Source organism: Bubalus kerabau, chromosome 2 (assembly GCF_029407905.1).
Source record: "Bubalus kerabau isolate K-KA32 ecotype Philippines breed swamp buffalo chromosome 2, PCC_UOA_SB_1v2, whole genome shotgun sequence".
In the NCBI taxonomy this organism is placed as follows: Eukaryota; Metazoa; Chordata; class Mammalia; order Artiodactyla; family Bovidae; genus Bubalus; species Bubalus kerabau.
Genome location: NC_073625.1, coordinates 127,564,033 through 127,579,398, shown reverse-complemented (window position 1 = coordinate 127,579,398; position 15,366 = coordinate 127,564,033). Strand labels below are relative to the sequence as shown.

Here is a 15,366-nt window from a genome sequence, read left to right as displayed (position 1 = left end):
GAAGCTAAACCATCCTCTCCTATTATCACTCCCTTTAGACAGCTTCGGTCTAAAATGAGAGACAAAGGGGTGGGGGCAGATCGGAGGGTCGGTAGAAGCCCTTCCGCCTAAGCCCAGGCCAGCAGCCTGGTAGTTGGAGGGTTAAAAATCAGCACTTAAAAGAAAACTCAAACCCTATTAAGCCCAGGCTTGGAGAACAGGGAGCAGCAGGGAAGCCAAAGGAAACTAATTTTGGAGGTTCTCCAAACTGCCAATCACAAGCATATTTCTAACAGTCCCAGTGTTGTTTGAGTTGGTTGTTTTTCCACAGGCTGCACAATGGGGTCTGGTTATTCATTGAAAAAGTCTGCAAGGGAGCCCCGCCCTCCATTCACAACCAATTTGGAATGCTCCATTCAGGCAAGGGGGGTGGGGAACTCAGCAGCTAAGCTCGCTGGGGCAGACGGAGCAGAGCCCAGCTGTCGCCTCAGGGACGCTTGCTCGCCCAGCGCGCAGTGTTTATGTAAGAAATTCAGACACTGCAGGCGCCTGCCTGCTCCACACTCTCCCTAAGACTCAGATGGCCGAGACCCTGGCTGAAATCCGCAAGGGTGTGCAAGTCAGCTCCAAGTGAGGTCGGCAAGTGCCCTCTGGCAAAAGGAATCTATCTCGCACTGCCCACTTCAGAAACTGACTGTAGCTACCAGCTGAAACAGACTTCAGCGGTATTTCTCCTGCTCCCAGGGGTGAGCTGGTTTGCATTAGAGGGCAGCTCTCTCTGGAAGCCAGCCTTTCCAGACTCCTTGCTTTTCCATTCCAATAACAGTATTGGGAGCCACCTGGTTTCCTCCCCAAGGGAGTGGGTCTCTGGAGACACTACAGGAGTCTGGCTGCAAAGGGGGGAGGGGTCAAGCTATCTATTATGAAGTTTCACAGTTTCTTTTCCTGGCTTTGCATCTGGCCTGAAAGGTTTATAATACTCCCCCTGAATGCTCATGAGACATCAAAAGAGATCTATCGTCTGTGGGTGAAACCTACTCCAAGGGCAACACAAAGTACAGGGCTAAAAACTGGTTGGGTTTCTATTCTTTTCAAACCTTCAATAATCACCTTAAGGAAGATGTTATGAAGCCAGTCTAGTGTAGACTTCGTTTCAAGGGAAGAATATGCTGCTTCAGGAAAACCAGATCCAGGGGATAAATGTTAGCACGTGGGTTTTCCCTCTTTTTCAAAACATATTGGACTATTTTCAAATGTCTTATGTGGACCGCTTCTCACTGCCTGCCCCCACTGCCACAAGCCAGTGAACTCAGATGGTTGACCACTGGAAGCATTTCTCTGAATCTAACTAACCAGACTCTCCATTCAGTGCCTTGGCTACTCTGCAGAACAGTCTGAAACTCCTGGCTAGATCTTGTCCTGCTCCCTGGAATCTTCACCCTCAGCTGCAGCTTTCGTCTAGATGCCTCCTCCTGTTAGGCAGGTGTGCCTCTTTGCCAGGCAGGGCCCCTTTATGAAAGGACTCTTCTCAACTGTAACATCTGAGTTTCTGAGTTGCTAGTCCACGGTCATTTACCTGCCAAACTCAAAGGTGGACTTAACCTTTTGGTTACACACTCGCACACTCACGTGCGCACCCACCCAGACACACTAGGGGCCTAGTGTCTTTGTGTCTCCTTTATTTTAAGCTGAGTCTTTTACAGGAATGGGACAATGATAGAAACTGACGACCAAAGCCTCTGTTAAATGAGCTTGATGAGTTCACAAAATGAATTTTTAAAAAAGAAACCTAATCCGGTACTGGCATCAGCATGCCTGGCGCTTGTCCAAGAGCTGGGAGCTGCAACATGACAAGACTCTGAGCTCCTTGGACTGCAAGTGGAGAAGCGCTATGTGCCAGGGCACAGATGGGGCCCAGGCTGCCTCAAGGGCAGCCATGTGCCCAAGGGGGAGCTGTCAGCCTCTGAGCCCAGATGAGCTTTATCACAATTAAAACCCCAGAAACATGTGGAGGAACAGTCTCTGGGTAGAGGATTACACATCCGACCCTACCCCACCCCACCAGTGGTAATGTTTTTTCTAGGACTGAAGTTAAAACAGTGATACTAGGTGGGTGAAATGGCAGATAATAGAAATTCTCAGCTTTATCAGACTACCCACATCTTAATCTTAAGGCAGAAGAATGCTGAAAAACAGAGGACAGACTGTAATTTCGTGATGCTGGGATTTTGTTACCTCTGGAATCTACAAAAGTGATCTGCCCAGCAGACACAGGTGTAATTTTCTATCCCAAGTCTTTTGCACCAAACATGGGAGGCTGGAAGGGTTACTGGGTTTTATTAGAGGACTGAGAGCAGAGAGACATAGAAGAGGAAGAGAAAAAGTCTGTTGTTTTTAATAAGCCTAACTGAATTAAAGTTAGATGAAAACAGATTTTGTGTAAACACATGGCTCTGTTCAATAAATGGGAATGCTAGGGCTTTGGTTCTTAGGAGTCCTGCATTACGAGGATTTTGGAGGCTATCAAGGAGAGGATTTCAAATCATTTAGCTCTTTCTCAGTGGTAAGGTAGGGAGTGGACTAGCTAACAAAGACATTGAAAGGTTTGTAAAACTTGGAGTCAAATAACCTCTAGCTTTCCTGCTCTTGCTTTAGCTCTCGTTTCTCCTACCTTCAGAGCTATAGGCTCTGGCAAAGGATTAAATAAGAGCCTCAACTCCCTCAAGCCTCTTATTTTTAAAGTGCCTACTGTTGTCTTTTTCACCTTGTGCTAAGAAAGACTTTAGGATGCTCCTTTCATATACAAATGGCCCAAGAACAGAAAGCAAGTAAACGGCGAGTTTGCTACAGTATGTCTGGGGCCAAAATGACTGCTCTCTCCCAAAGGAAGTCACCCCTCCCCCCACCATATCAACCTCCTGAGCAGTTAAAAAAAAAAAAAATCCAGATGAATAATCTCATATTGAAATGGGATTAAGATCAATGTACTTTAGGTTCAAGGGCTGCCATAACAGTTAATCCTATTTCCCAGCCATCTATTGCAAATGTCTTTATGAAAAGTTGATTTTATCAGTTAATTAGCCAGTCTTAGGAAATTACCCTTACTTCCTCCAGTCAGTCCATTCTTTTTGAAGCACAGATCTAAAAAGAACACTTCAAGGGGAAAACATGGCCATTTGGATTTTAAAACCATTCTTTAAACTATATTTGTTTAGAGATCATGTTTTAAAATAAGATTTTACCGTGTCTTCTCAGCGTAAAATATTTTAGTTCTTCAAAATGCTGACAGGTATAACAGTCACAATATCACACTGAAACGAGTGAAATTTTAAAAACTCAAAACTTAAATCTGCATTTAAAAACACTATGTATGTATGCTGCTGCTGCTGCTGCTAAGTTGCTTCAGTCGTGTCCGACTCTCTGCAACCCCATAGACGGCAGCCCACCAGGCCCTGCTGTCCCTGGGATTCTGCAGGCAAGAACACTGGAGTGGGTTGCCATTTCCTCCTCTAACGCATGAAAGTGAAAGTGAAGTCGCTCCGTCGTGTCCAACTCTTAGCGACCCCATGGACTGCCGCCTACCAGGCTCCTCCATCCATGGGATTTTCCAGGCAAGAGTACTGGAGTGGGGTGCCATTGCCTTCTCCCTGTATATATGCTAGAACCTAGTAATACCCTAGGTTTCCCTGAGAGCTCAGTGGTAAAGAATCCACCTGCGATGCAGGAGACACGGGTTCAATCCCTGGGTCAGGAAGACTCCCTGGAGGAAGAAATGGCAACCCACTTCAGTATTTTTGCCTGGGAAATCCTATGGACAGAGGAGACTGGTGGGCTACAGTTCATGGGTCCCAAAGAACCAGATTGAGAAAAGTGAGTAATACCCTAAGATGCCCAAACAATCAGTTCAGAAAACTGAATATTAAGGTGTCCAAACAAACAGTTCAGAACACTGAATTATCAACTCCCACCCCTAACCCAACACTAAGCACTTTGATTTTCCATTATTATCCTCGGTTTCGATTTGCAGCTAATTCTGTAAAATGTAGTACACACTTATTTACTGGCCCAGATTCCGTGGCTTGGTAGCTCTGTGTGTTACTGCACACGTAGCTAAACACATTTATAATACACAGGATACAATAGTGTGTACACACACAAACGTCTTTTGGAAAACATGTCAGTTTTCTGATTTTTCTGTTTTATCATTTCTCTTTCTTTCAAACCCTATGCAAAAAACTCAAAGCACCAAGGTACTGAATAAGTTTCTTGGGACTGTAGAATGAAGAGAACTATGGATTAGACTGGGCAGCCCACCCTCAACCAGGCTTTCCTGAAGGCCAGCTCCAGGCATCTGAAATCATGAGGGAGCCTCTGAGTGTGACAGTGCCCTTGGCTCTGCAGCTTTGTGACAGCTTCTTTAAGGACAGGATTTTATATACTTTTCCTCCCTCATTTTACTTAACCCCTCCCATTTGCCCCTAATCGCCAGTATGTCTCCAGCTGTCTGGACCTTATATTATCCCCTTAATAAAATGAAAGGGTTAGGCAAGACCATCTCTAAAAGGGACTTGTAGCTCAAACAATCTGGGATCTTCAGGGTTATTTATCAGGATCAAGGGACAATGGGTGGCAAAGGCAGAATCCCTATGTCTACAGGTGGCACTTTTTATTCCCTTGAACATGACCTTTAAGAGATTCTAGGAGGGATACTTAACTAACTTCTGTATTTGTGAAGTAAAGGGAAATCTATACAACTAGAAGTAGGCTGGGCATTTCTTTAAGACTTAAGAAATGTCTCACCTCTCTTTTAACTCTTAAGAACAGTGGTTTCATTTATTAAAAAAAAATATTTATGAATGGATGCCTATGGGTAGGAACCAAAATCTCGAAAATATACAAAAATCTCTTTAGAAGCTGAGCTGATAGCGTTTACCAAAAAAAGTAAGCCATCATCTTCAAACCTGACCTTCTAAAATAAGTTACCCACATTACTTGGTATTTCTTTTTCTCTCACATACATACCAAAACTCTCACGTTCAACATGGAAAACTAGTGAAGTCAACAGTAACAGGAAAGGTAGACTACTACTCATGGCAGGTCACATAAGAGTATTTGTTACAAATGTTTCAGCCACCCTAGGGGAGGGATTTGCTTTACCGGCAAGTGCAAGTTTGGTTTCCAGTTCATTGATCCAGTGATTTAAACCAGTTCGTTTAAGATTTTATTAAATTTGCATGAGCTTCTCCTACTTCCCTGAAACAGTCAGGGCTCTTCCAGAAGGGGGCTGGAGTGGAAGCTGATCCTCAATAGGAGACTGTGAGATGTACTCACAGAGAAAGGGTCTGCCCAGCCCTGGGCTCTGCCAGCTCCCGTGAGTCTATACTGCCTGTCTCAACTGCAGTGAGAAGTCACACATATAACAGCAAAGAGACATAGTTCAAGAATACACCTCCCCACATCTGTGTTCCTGCCTAACCTCTGTCTGAATCTATCCTTCTTTCAGCTCCATCTCTAGAAAGAAGAGTCGGGGCGGGAGGGGGGGGGGGCTGTATTCTCAAAGACTCTCTAACGCTACTCAAACATCTGCTTTATCCTTAAAGACAGAAAACCCCAACCTTAAGAAGTTAAAGCAAAAAGCAAACAAAGAAACACATCACACTTGTTAAGCAGAAACATCTCCCAAAGCAGCTCCATTTTAGGTATGGCGCTTTAAAGAACTTAGCACGTTCTATTTGCCAAGCAGGAATTATTTCTAAGGAGCCAGAACACATTTATTGATTCCTTTACTGAAGCCTCTTCCTGCAGATAAATTATCTATCCAAATATCCTGTCTGCTGATATCTTTCTCTAAGGAACCTACCTCTGCTTCAGCACATGAAATCTATCTGAATGCAGTCATCTCACCTCCCTTCTAACTCTTTTGGGTTATAGAGAAACAAACAAAAGTGTCATAAAAGCATTTCAAAGAACCTCTGCCAAGAAAGCCTCCCAAACAGACTGCAGTTTATGCTGCTCTGAGCAAGAACTGGAAAGGCTGGGCCAAACTGTCAACACAGAACAAAGTAGGATTACAATCCTGTCTTTTATCTTGCAAACACATGCGCGAGCGTGCACACACACACACACACACACACACACACACACACACACACACTTTAGGTTATCTTTCTTTAGCCCTTCAGTGGCAAGTTTCCCAATCATTTGAAAGCAATCAGAGGGCAATAATTAACATGCATTTACTTTCCTATGGGAAACATCCACATCAAGCTGTGACAAAGCTAAGGTAACCCTGCATCTGTGAGTTACACTTTGTTCCCTTTTCACATTTCCTAGCATCTCCCCATGAATATGAGGCCTATCATTAAAGAATGTTTAGCTAGTATCTCTGGCCTTTCATGTATTGATTTAGAACATACAGCTTTTACTTAGATCCAAAGATATCCTCTCTCCCAGTGGCATTTTTACATACACACACACAAGATAAAACAAAGCTCGGAAAAATGTGTTGGTGCAAAATGAGAAATCAAATCCTTGCCTGGCTCAGGTGCTTGCTATTATAAACTATGACTAAGATACAAATTTTTCTATGATGCAACTCTCAAGAGGCAGCATTTTCTCCAGGCCTCTCTTCTAAACCTGCTCATTCGCCAGTGACTAATGCTCTCTAGAGCTGCCCTGTGCTGCTCAAATTTCATCAGTCAGCTTTGTCCTTGATAGCTCTGCCTGGACCATAAAAGCTCCCAAACCTGTTGAGGACAGCCCCCAAAAGATCAGTGCAAAGCTAACTGTGCCCTTGCCAGTACCCTAGAGCCGTCTTCTGAGCTTCCACGGCATTTGTTATCTCAGTGATATGAGCACTTAAAGACCATTTTGAGTAAAGGTTTTTACTCTTTGAATGATAGTCTTGACAACTACATGAAAAATAAGTGTAAATCAGGTCACTCTGTGACCATTTTTTGGTCAACTTGGAGCTAGAAAAGAAACTGACAACATGTTGGGTGAAGCCACAATTAACTGGAATCTTTAATTAACTATTTTCTGCACCTTTAAAAGAAAAAAAAATGTCAGGCTCATGATTTCTATCAAGGACTTAATTTATAAAAACCAAAAAAAAAAACCACTGGAAGAGAATGTCTGATTAATGGATGCTTGGTCCAATAACTTATATATAACTTTAGTTAACTTAAGAATTAGGATTTTTTAAGCTTGAAGTTTTGCAAAATTCTTTAGGCAAAAATTTTAAGATAAAATCATGTTTGGGAAACCTTACCCGCAATAAAATAAAAGCACTTTAGAAATAACTTCAGTAAGGAATGAAACAAGAGTTTGGGGAGGGGGTTAACTCTGAATTATTAAAAGAAACCAAACACATACCACTGTCCAAAGAGGCTGGCTACAGCTGAAAAGTATTCTAGACACGGATGATCGAGGACCAAACACTCTCAGAACACATGTGCCACCACCAGAAAGGTACTTACAGTTATCAGACTGAAAATCTGGGACAAACTGTTCGTCATCAGGAACTTGTGCTAGAAAAGAGATTTTTTATTTTAGATCTTTAAGTTTGATTAAAAAGCACAGTAAAATGTTTTATGTGGAAAACAGAACAGCCAAGAAACTTGCCTTCAGCTAACCAAGCCTCTTGAAGTTGACTGAGATCCTGAAACAACTCTGGAATTGAAAACAGAAGAACCAGAATGAGGAGAATTCTCCTAGGGGGAAGAGGGAAGAAGCTGGCTGTGTGCTGCGGTTTTCACAGGGAGCCATAAGAACAAGCCACAGCAGAGGGGAGAGCTGCACTACCTTCAGAATCATGAGCCAGATCTGTGTCCAAAAACTTCCTCTTTCTGTCAATCACAGGCCGCCCTCTACTCTCCTCTGACCGAGATTTCTGAAAGAGGCCAATAGACAGTTAAGATGTAAGTGTAGTAAAGGGGTCCAAAGGGGGCTGTGCCATAAGACTCACGTTCGAAGAAGGAAGACAAAACAAACCAAAAGCCACATAAACTTACCCCTGGGACCATAAAAGGGACTTGTTGATCATAAAACCCATCCATGGTGCTTCCAGCGTCTCTAATATCACTTTGGAAGTTCTCAGCATTGAGCAATTTCTGGGGGGAAGGGGTCCTCCTGTAATAGGAATTTGGGAGATTTTAGCCCAGGTGAGGGGAAAGAAATAAAGTGATTTTATATTGCTTGTTCTTTTAGCAATGTTCTTTTCTGTGGGAAATCACTCACTTTCTCTGAGGTACTTAAAGACCACCATTCAAGGTGTAAGCCTTATAGACTAACCTGGGCTTGATTAAGGGCATCAAAGATTCATGGTACACTTAGTGCCAAATCCACTCACCTAGTCATTCTTTTAATCTTTTTTATTTAATTATTAAGATTATAGGTTTACTATCATCTGTCTCCTACCAAAAAAAAAAAGGACCTTATTTTCATCTAAAAAGATGATTTCAAGATTCTTTCTGTAAAAAGATTCCCCAGGGTGTTTGTAGGGTTTTTTTTTTTTTTAAGAGAATTTAATTTTTGATAATACAGTGACAGGAAGTAGAGAAACTGGGTTTAAGCATACCAAATTATTTGCAATTAAGAATCTGACATACATAGTGCTTCTAAAAGTATTTTGTAGGTCAGTTGTAAAGAACTATATATAGTTCCAAGAATACAAGGATCCAGAGATATACTTATCTTCAGATACAACTCTTCATTAAAACTTAAATCTTTTGTCCAAACAGGTATAGTGTTGGTAATGTCACAGATCTCTCCATGGCAACTCACAAAGAAAGCTATAACATTTCCAACTTTTAAAAGAATAAAACAGCTAAGAAAACTAATGCATAAAGTTAACTAAATTCCATTACACATATTTTAAATGCATGTCTACCACAGATCTTTAAAAATCATTAAAAGTAAAAGTTTAATGGAAAGAAAAATCTGTTTATTATAGTGAAATCAATTTTTCTTACATGATTTAGAAAATTAAACTGTTTCAGCACTCTCAAGTATTGGGTTTTGGAAAGAGAGGCTGGGGATCCAAATGGACAGGAGGGAACTGTTTCTAATTTGGGAGGTATAAAGTAACAATGTCAGGAAGGTACCATTCTTCAAATAAAAATGCAGTTAGGTCAATAAAATGAGAGAAATATTAATTTCACTCATCCCAGCTCTAAGCAATTCAAAATAATTAAGGATAAATCTTTTTAACTAGTATACAAATTTTAAATAGGGAACCTTTTCTCAGTGGGCAATGGCATCCAATTTGTTTTTCATACTATGTGAAGCGTATCAAATTTTTGTATGTTAGTATACTAGGAAACCCTTCACCGCCAGCCTCCCCTCCGCACCTTAGTCCAAGTAATAAAATATTTTCAAAGTCAGAGGGAGAGAAGCAAAACTACACACTTCGTAACTTCCTAGAAAAACACTCCAGGTAGCTTGCCTGAATGTCTTCCAAACAAGCGCTAAAAAGTTCAACATAAAGTTTTCTTCCCAAATGTCACCAACCCGTAAACAAAATCAGAGAGGGCATCAGCAGCGAGTTGAAGGGCAAGAAAACGAGTTCTCTGTAGCCATCAGAAATTTGTCAGTTTAAATAAATCATGGCCTTAGAAAGCCTATAAACGTCTATAGGAGAAGTGGACAACGGGTAGGAGATCGGAGGGGGAGATATTTTCAGAGACTCACAATGAAATACGACGCAAAAATACTTCACCAGGAACAGCAAAAATTGTTTTTAAAAAATTTAAAAAGCTGTTATAAGCAAACTCAAAAGAAGAGGTATCGAAGGTCTTTAAAGCAGCTCTTAAAGTTCAAGGGCTAGAAAAATCGCGTTCAAAGTATACATATTTTTTTAAGCTTGAAGGGAGAGCTCGAATTCATCCAGGAGTTTATACCACTTCCTTTGTGCCCCCCCCAACCCCCACCTCCCGGTACCCCCAGGAAAAACTTTAACACAGCTTAGCGGCGCGATCGAGGCCCCTCCCCCGCGGCGCGCAGCGGGCCCGGTTTTATGAATGAGAGAGCGAGCCGCAGCCGCCACATCAGGTAAAGGCTGTAACTGGATCCCTCGCACTGGGCCCCATTCACAAAACAAGACACACTTCCACCCAATTCCCAGCCTTCTCCATTCATGAAAACTCCTTCAGATGAGCCCCCGCCCCCACTCCCAACGCAAGCCCTGCCTCCGACGCAGGCCCCTCACCCCAGCGTTTTAGGAAGAAAGCTCAATGCTTCATTCACAAAAAAAAGGGGGAAAAAAAAAAAAAAAAGCCGCAGGGAGCAGCGAGCCAAGGAAAGAAACCCGCTTCATTCATAAAGTCACCCACATTCATAAAAACGAGCTGCGGCGCCGGGAGCTACCAACCGCCTCCAATCCTTCCCCCACCCCAAAAACCCTTCCAAACATCTCTCTTTGGCACCCCTCCTCAATCAGGAGTTCGGCTCCCCCCTAGAGGTCCCCTGCCCTCTGAAAATTCGGTCAGATCCCAAATCCAGCTCGAAGCTCCATCGTCTCTCCATCCCCCTCCGCACCCATCTTTTTCTTTTCCACCATCCCCAGGCCGCGGTTCTTATGTTCCCCGATTTCTCCAGAATCGCCGGCAACCTGACGCCCTCAGAGATGGGGGGGATTGGGTGTCCGCTTTCCACAACCTGAAACTTGCAAGGCCTGCATAAGTTCCTGGCCGACCCCCAACGCCACAGGCTGCACATGCCTATGTCACTTAACCCCTCCTGGTACTGGGGTGGGGGTGCATCACCTCTCAAACATTCCCCCTAAGCTGCTTTCTCCCCCATCCTCCCCACTGCAAAGATCGGCGGAGTGCCTTTTCTCGCGAGCCTCCAAGTCCCCTCGAGGTTCTCAGATCTCCAGAGACTGTAAAGACCGCAACTCCGCACCCCTCCATCCCCACCCGGGAGCCCCCGCACCTCGCGTTCCCGCCGGCCTCCCCCGCGACGTGCGGAAACCCGTTCTCCTCGCGCTCCGGAACCGTTAGCCGCCCCCGTCCGACGCCTCCCAGGAACCGAACCGGACCGGGCCCCGGGAGGGGAGGGGGAAGGTGAGCTCCGCGAGGGAGGGGGGCCCAACCTCGATTTAAAAAGTGCACCCCGACTTTGAGGATTCTGATCAGCCAGTGAACTCTAGCCAGCTGGGCCCTTCCTGGACACCCCCCTCAGAAGCCCCCGTTGTCCACTTGACGCCCCCTCACCTGAGGCGGCGGCTCTCCTCCCCTTGCAGCGGCCCCGGGGCGCAGGCGCGCTCACGCACGCGCGCACCGGGCCTGGGAGCCTAGGCTAATGGCTGGGCCGAACCGCTCCGGGGACTCTGAACCGCTCCGCGCACCAGCGGCTGGACTCTGCGCCGCAGCTGCCAACCAGGCTGGAGCGCTGGCCCGGCCCCCAGCGGCCTGCCGCTCCGCCCTCTGCTATTGGCCCGCGGCTGTAGCCCAGCCGCGTTCCCATTGGCCCGAGGCCGCTCCAGCGGCTGTCCATCGCTTCTTGTTTACCCTGTCTGCGGGCAAATCCAGCCAAGCCGCCCCATCAACTCCGGTTCCCATTGGTCAACAGCGCGTCCCTCCCTACCCCCTCAGGGGTCTGTTTTGCATAATTTATGCAGTGGGGGACCATTGACCAATCAGCTCAGGCTTGTTTATATAATGAATATAAGGACGTTTTTCATTCATAAAAAACGCGACCTGAGGGGGAAGCTTAGCTGAGTCAGTGAAGCACTTAAAGGGGCAGAGAGCCTCGAGGAGCCGCTGTTCGTTCCTCGCAGCTCTCTCAACTTTTTACCGAGGTTTGGCTCTTTCCCCTTTCCCATTCACTCCTACGTCTCTCCCCCAATACCCCCCACTCCCAGCAACACCCCCGCCAGGATAGGGCTACTGGGCGCCAGTCGTTCGCAGCTGCAGAACCAAGAGAAGCTATCATTTTAGGATTCAGGAGAGAGGAATCCGTCATTCCACCCAGAAAGAAACTCGCTGACCGACCTGGGCGTTCGGCCCACAGAAACACAGAAAACGGAAACCGAGCTCTCTAATCTTAGTTACCTTTAAGAGAGGCCTTAATTTCCTTTAACTAGGTTTCCAGTGGGGGAAGAATAAGCAGTATCTTCCTTTTAAAATCTGAGCTCTCAAACAGATTTTAGTTACTATTTTATGCTGGCAGGCCAAGGCCCAACCAAATCTCGATTTCTCCCGACGTTTAATTGCAGTTTATAACCGCCAGAGTGGGTTTTAGGACCCGAGATGAGAGAGGGTCGGCGCTCAAAGAAATCCTCTCCGGAGACGACGCCAGTCAGTCAGCCGACCTAGAAACATAAATCCCTCCGAAAGGGGCTTACAGAGGTAGATCGCCTGCCTCCCTCCTGGGGCTGCTGTTTTCCATTTAAGTGTTGAATGCAAGATGGTGTATTTGCGAATTAGATCCCGTGCAGCTGGGAACGATGAGAAGCTACTCTGCTTGCCAAACGACCGGGCACTAACTGCAATTGCTGAGATTCTTAACACAGTGTTCCAGGAAACAAATAAGCAATCCTCTCCCCTCTCCGCCCCCTCTGTCCCCTCCTGTGAAGGCCGTGGGGCAGCTCTCTACTCTCCCAGGATCCTGGGGCTTGTGAGGGAGTTCTTCTGCTCTCGTTTGTGTGCCCTGCCATTCACCCCATGTGCCAGGGGTGGAGAGGGAAGAAGCCAAATATCAAGAGAGAGCCCCTAATAAAAGGGGGCCCTAGCCAACTCTGGTGCTGCCTCCTACCACCATGGGCCTGGAGTGTGGATTTTAGAGAAAAAAAAATTTTTTAAGTCAAAATTTGCCCACTTTCTTTTCTGCTTCCACTTAGGGTTCTTGTTAGTCACTCAGTCATGTCCCACTCTTTGAGGCCCTGTGGACTGTAGCCCACCAGGCTCTGCTGTCCATGGGATTCTCCACGTAAGAACACTGGAGTCGGTTGCCATGCTTTCCTCCAGGGAATCTTCTTGACCCAGGGACCAAACCCAGGTCTCCTGCATTGCAGGCAGATTCTTTACCATCCGAACCACCAGGGAAGCCTTGGTCTGTCGTTTATAGCTAAGAAAGATCGGAATTCACCAAGGGAAACCTGTAATTCCTAGGCCCAGTGCTGACAAGGCATGAACCTTTGCAAAAGAATGGGATGGGCATGAGTGGGTGGGTGGGAAAGTGCTCTGAACTTTTAGCAAGCAGTTCCATGATATCTAGGGATTCCCTGATAGCTCACTTGTAAAGAATCCACCTGCAATGCAGGAGACCCTGGTTCGATTCCTGGGTCAGGAAGAAGAGCTAGGCTACCCACTCTAGTATTCTTGGGCTTCCCTTGTGGCTCAGTTGGTAAAGAATCTGCCTGCAATGCGGAAGACCTGAGTTCAATCTCTAGGTTGGAAAGATCCCCTGGAGAAGGGAAAGGCTACCCACTCTAGTATTCTGGCCTGGAGAATTCCATGGACTGTATAGTCCATGGGGTTGCAAAGAGTTGGACACCACTGAGCAACTTTTACTTCACTTCACTTCCATGATATCTAGTGTCCTAAGTAAGTGAAAGTAAGTAAGTGAAGTCGCTCAGTCGTGTCCAACTCTTTGCGACCCCGTGGACTGTAGCCCACCAGGCTCCTCTGCCCATGGGATTCTCCAGGCAAGAATACTGGAGTGGGTTGCCATTTCCTTCTCCAGGGAATCTTCCCGACCCAGGGATCAAACCCAGGTCTCCCGCATTGCAGGCAGATGCTTTAACCTCTGAGCTACCTGGGAAGCCCATCTAGTGTCCTAGGAGAGCAATATGCTACCCACCCCAGCTGCAGTGAAGTTTTCCCCTAGAGAGCACAGCCCTAGAGCAGTTGTGCTCCCTATGTTTTGCTGAGGGCTGTCTCCCTCCCTAGACTCAAGGCCCAGATAGTTCCAGGTTCCAGTCCTCCTCCTCCCCAGCTTGTCTGCCCTCCTCCTGCCCCATTTCATCCCATCTTGTACTGCCCTTTGATCTAGTTTCTCCAGAAGAGCTTCAGAACTCCTCTTCAATCTGTCTTCAGGCTCCAACCTTTGGGTAGGCCTGCAGCCCATGGGGCCACATGTCCTTTACCATACAAGTCTTGGCACATCAATCACACTGGCTACAGGGAAACTATACAGGACACTTCAGTGAATTCCTCCATGGGGTTGGACTTGAAGCCTAAAGTATAACTTGGATGACCTATGCCTCAAGCCAAGGCTCTCCATCCCGCCTTGGGAAGAAAAGCTGGGTGTTTAAGTGGTAATGATGCATGTATGCTTAGTCACGTCTGACTCTTTGTGACCCCCATAGACTGTAGCCCATCCTGGCAGAAATACTGGAGTGGGTTGCCATTTCCTCCTTCAGGGGATCTGAGTCTCCTGCTTTGGCAGGCAGATTCTTTACCACTGTACCATCTGGGAAGCCCAAGTGGTAATAGCAGCTAGACTGGGGGCAAGGAAGGAGTTGGAGGATGGATTTTTAGGAGAAGATTGTCATTGACAGAAGATCATGGAGGGATTTGCACCAGAGCAGAGCTCTTGCCAACTTATTAGTCATTCAGTAAACATTTATTTTGTACCCAATACTCAGCCAAACCCTGTGTGCAGCAAAAATGTTAGCAATGAATAAGATCCAGTCCTTGTCTTGGAGGAGCCCATCATCTATTGTACCATTCAACGACTTGAGTTTACCTAATGTAAAACCTGTGCATGCCATGTATAATTCTCTACAGAGTCTCTCATTTAATCCTCATAAGAATAGAATTGAAGTGGTCTCTATAAAGTACAGATATTAACAATAGACAACAAACAAAGGCACAGATTAACTAATCTGCCAATAGTTGCACAGTTTGTAGGTTTGTGAACCTGGATAGCGCTAAGGCAAGTAGGCTTCAGACCCCATGTGTGGCAGACAGAGCATGTGTCTCTGCTCAGAAAACCACCAGGAAACATAATTTGAACCCAAAATCGTAAAGGGCAGAACTGGTTGAAGTCATAAGGAGTCAGGTTTTTAACTCAGTATAGGGTTAGGAAGGACTTTGGAATGTGTGCAGTGGCTCCAAAAGGAATACCGCTGCTAGTAATGAGTCTCCTGTCACAAGAGGCATTAGGGCAGAAAGATTCAGTGCAGAGAGACTATTACACTGGGTGGGCTAGATGAACTTAAAGGATTGCTCCAGATCGAAGAATATGACTCTGAGGATTAGGAGCTTGTGTTAGATGGGGATCAGGCCCTGGGCGTAGGCATCTTGGCTCTGCTGTGAAATGTGAGGGTATAACTCATGATGAACTTGCCCGACTGACTCCTGGGCCCAGAGTTGGTTCCTTACTGATAAGTTTTCATCATGTCTCTTGTCTTCACCTCTTTCTCCTGCTTCTCCTTCTAAT

At 45.6% G+C, this 15,366-nt stretch overlaps 1 protein-coding gene across 4 annotated transcripts in view; it reads right to left on the bottom strand.

The window, feature by feature from the left end:
- The window catches only part of ETV5 (ETS variant transcription factor 5), a 60,976-nt gene extending 48,025 nt beyond the window's left edge, over positions 1–12,951 (bottom strand). Inside the window, exons 1-5 of one of the 4 annotated variants that reach the window (XM_055568808.1) lie at positions 12,326–12,951; positions 7,992–8,109; positions 7,783–7,870; positions 7,603–7,650; positions 7,458–7,508 (exon numbers count right to left, since the gene is read on the bottom strand). In XM_055568808.1, the coding sequence (XP_055424783.1) occupies positions 7,458–7,508; positions 7,603–7,650; positions 7,783–7,870; positions 7,992–8,109; positions 12,326–12,369 (349 nt within the window). In that variant the 5' untranslated portion in view covers positions 12,370–12,951. Of the gene's footprint in view, positions 1–7,457; positions 7,509–7,602; positions 7,651–7,782; positions 7,871–7,991; positions 8,110–10,911; positions 11,040–11,192; positions 11,402–12,032 lie in introns of those variants that run through there. The other 3 variants (XM_055568809.1, XM_055568810.1, XM_055568811.1) reach the window with 3 other exon arrangements.
- Positions 12,952–15,366: the final 2,415 nt, after the last annotated feature.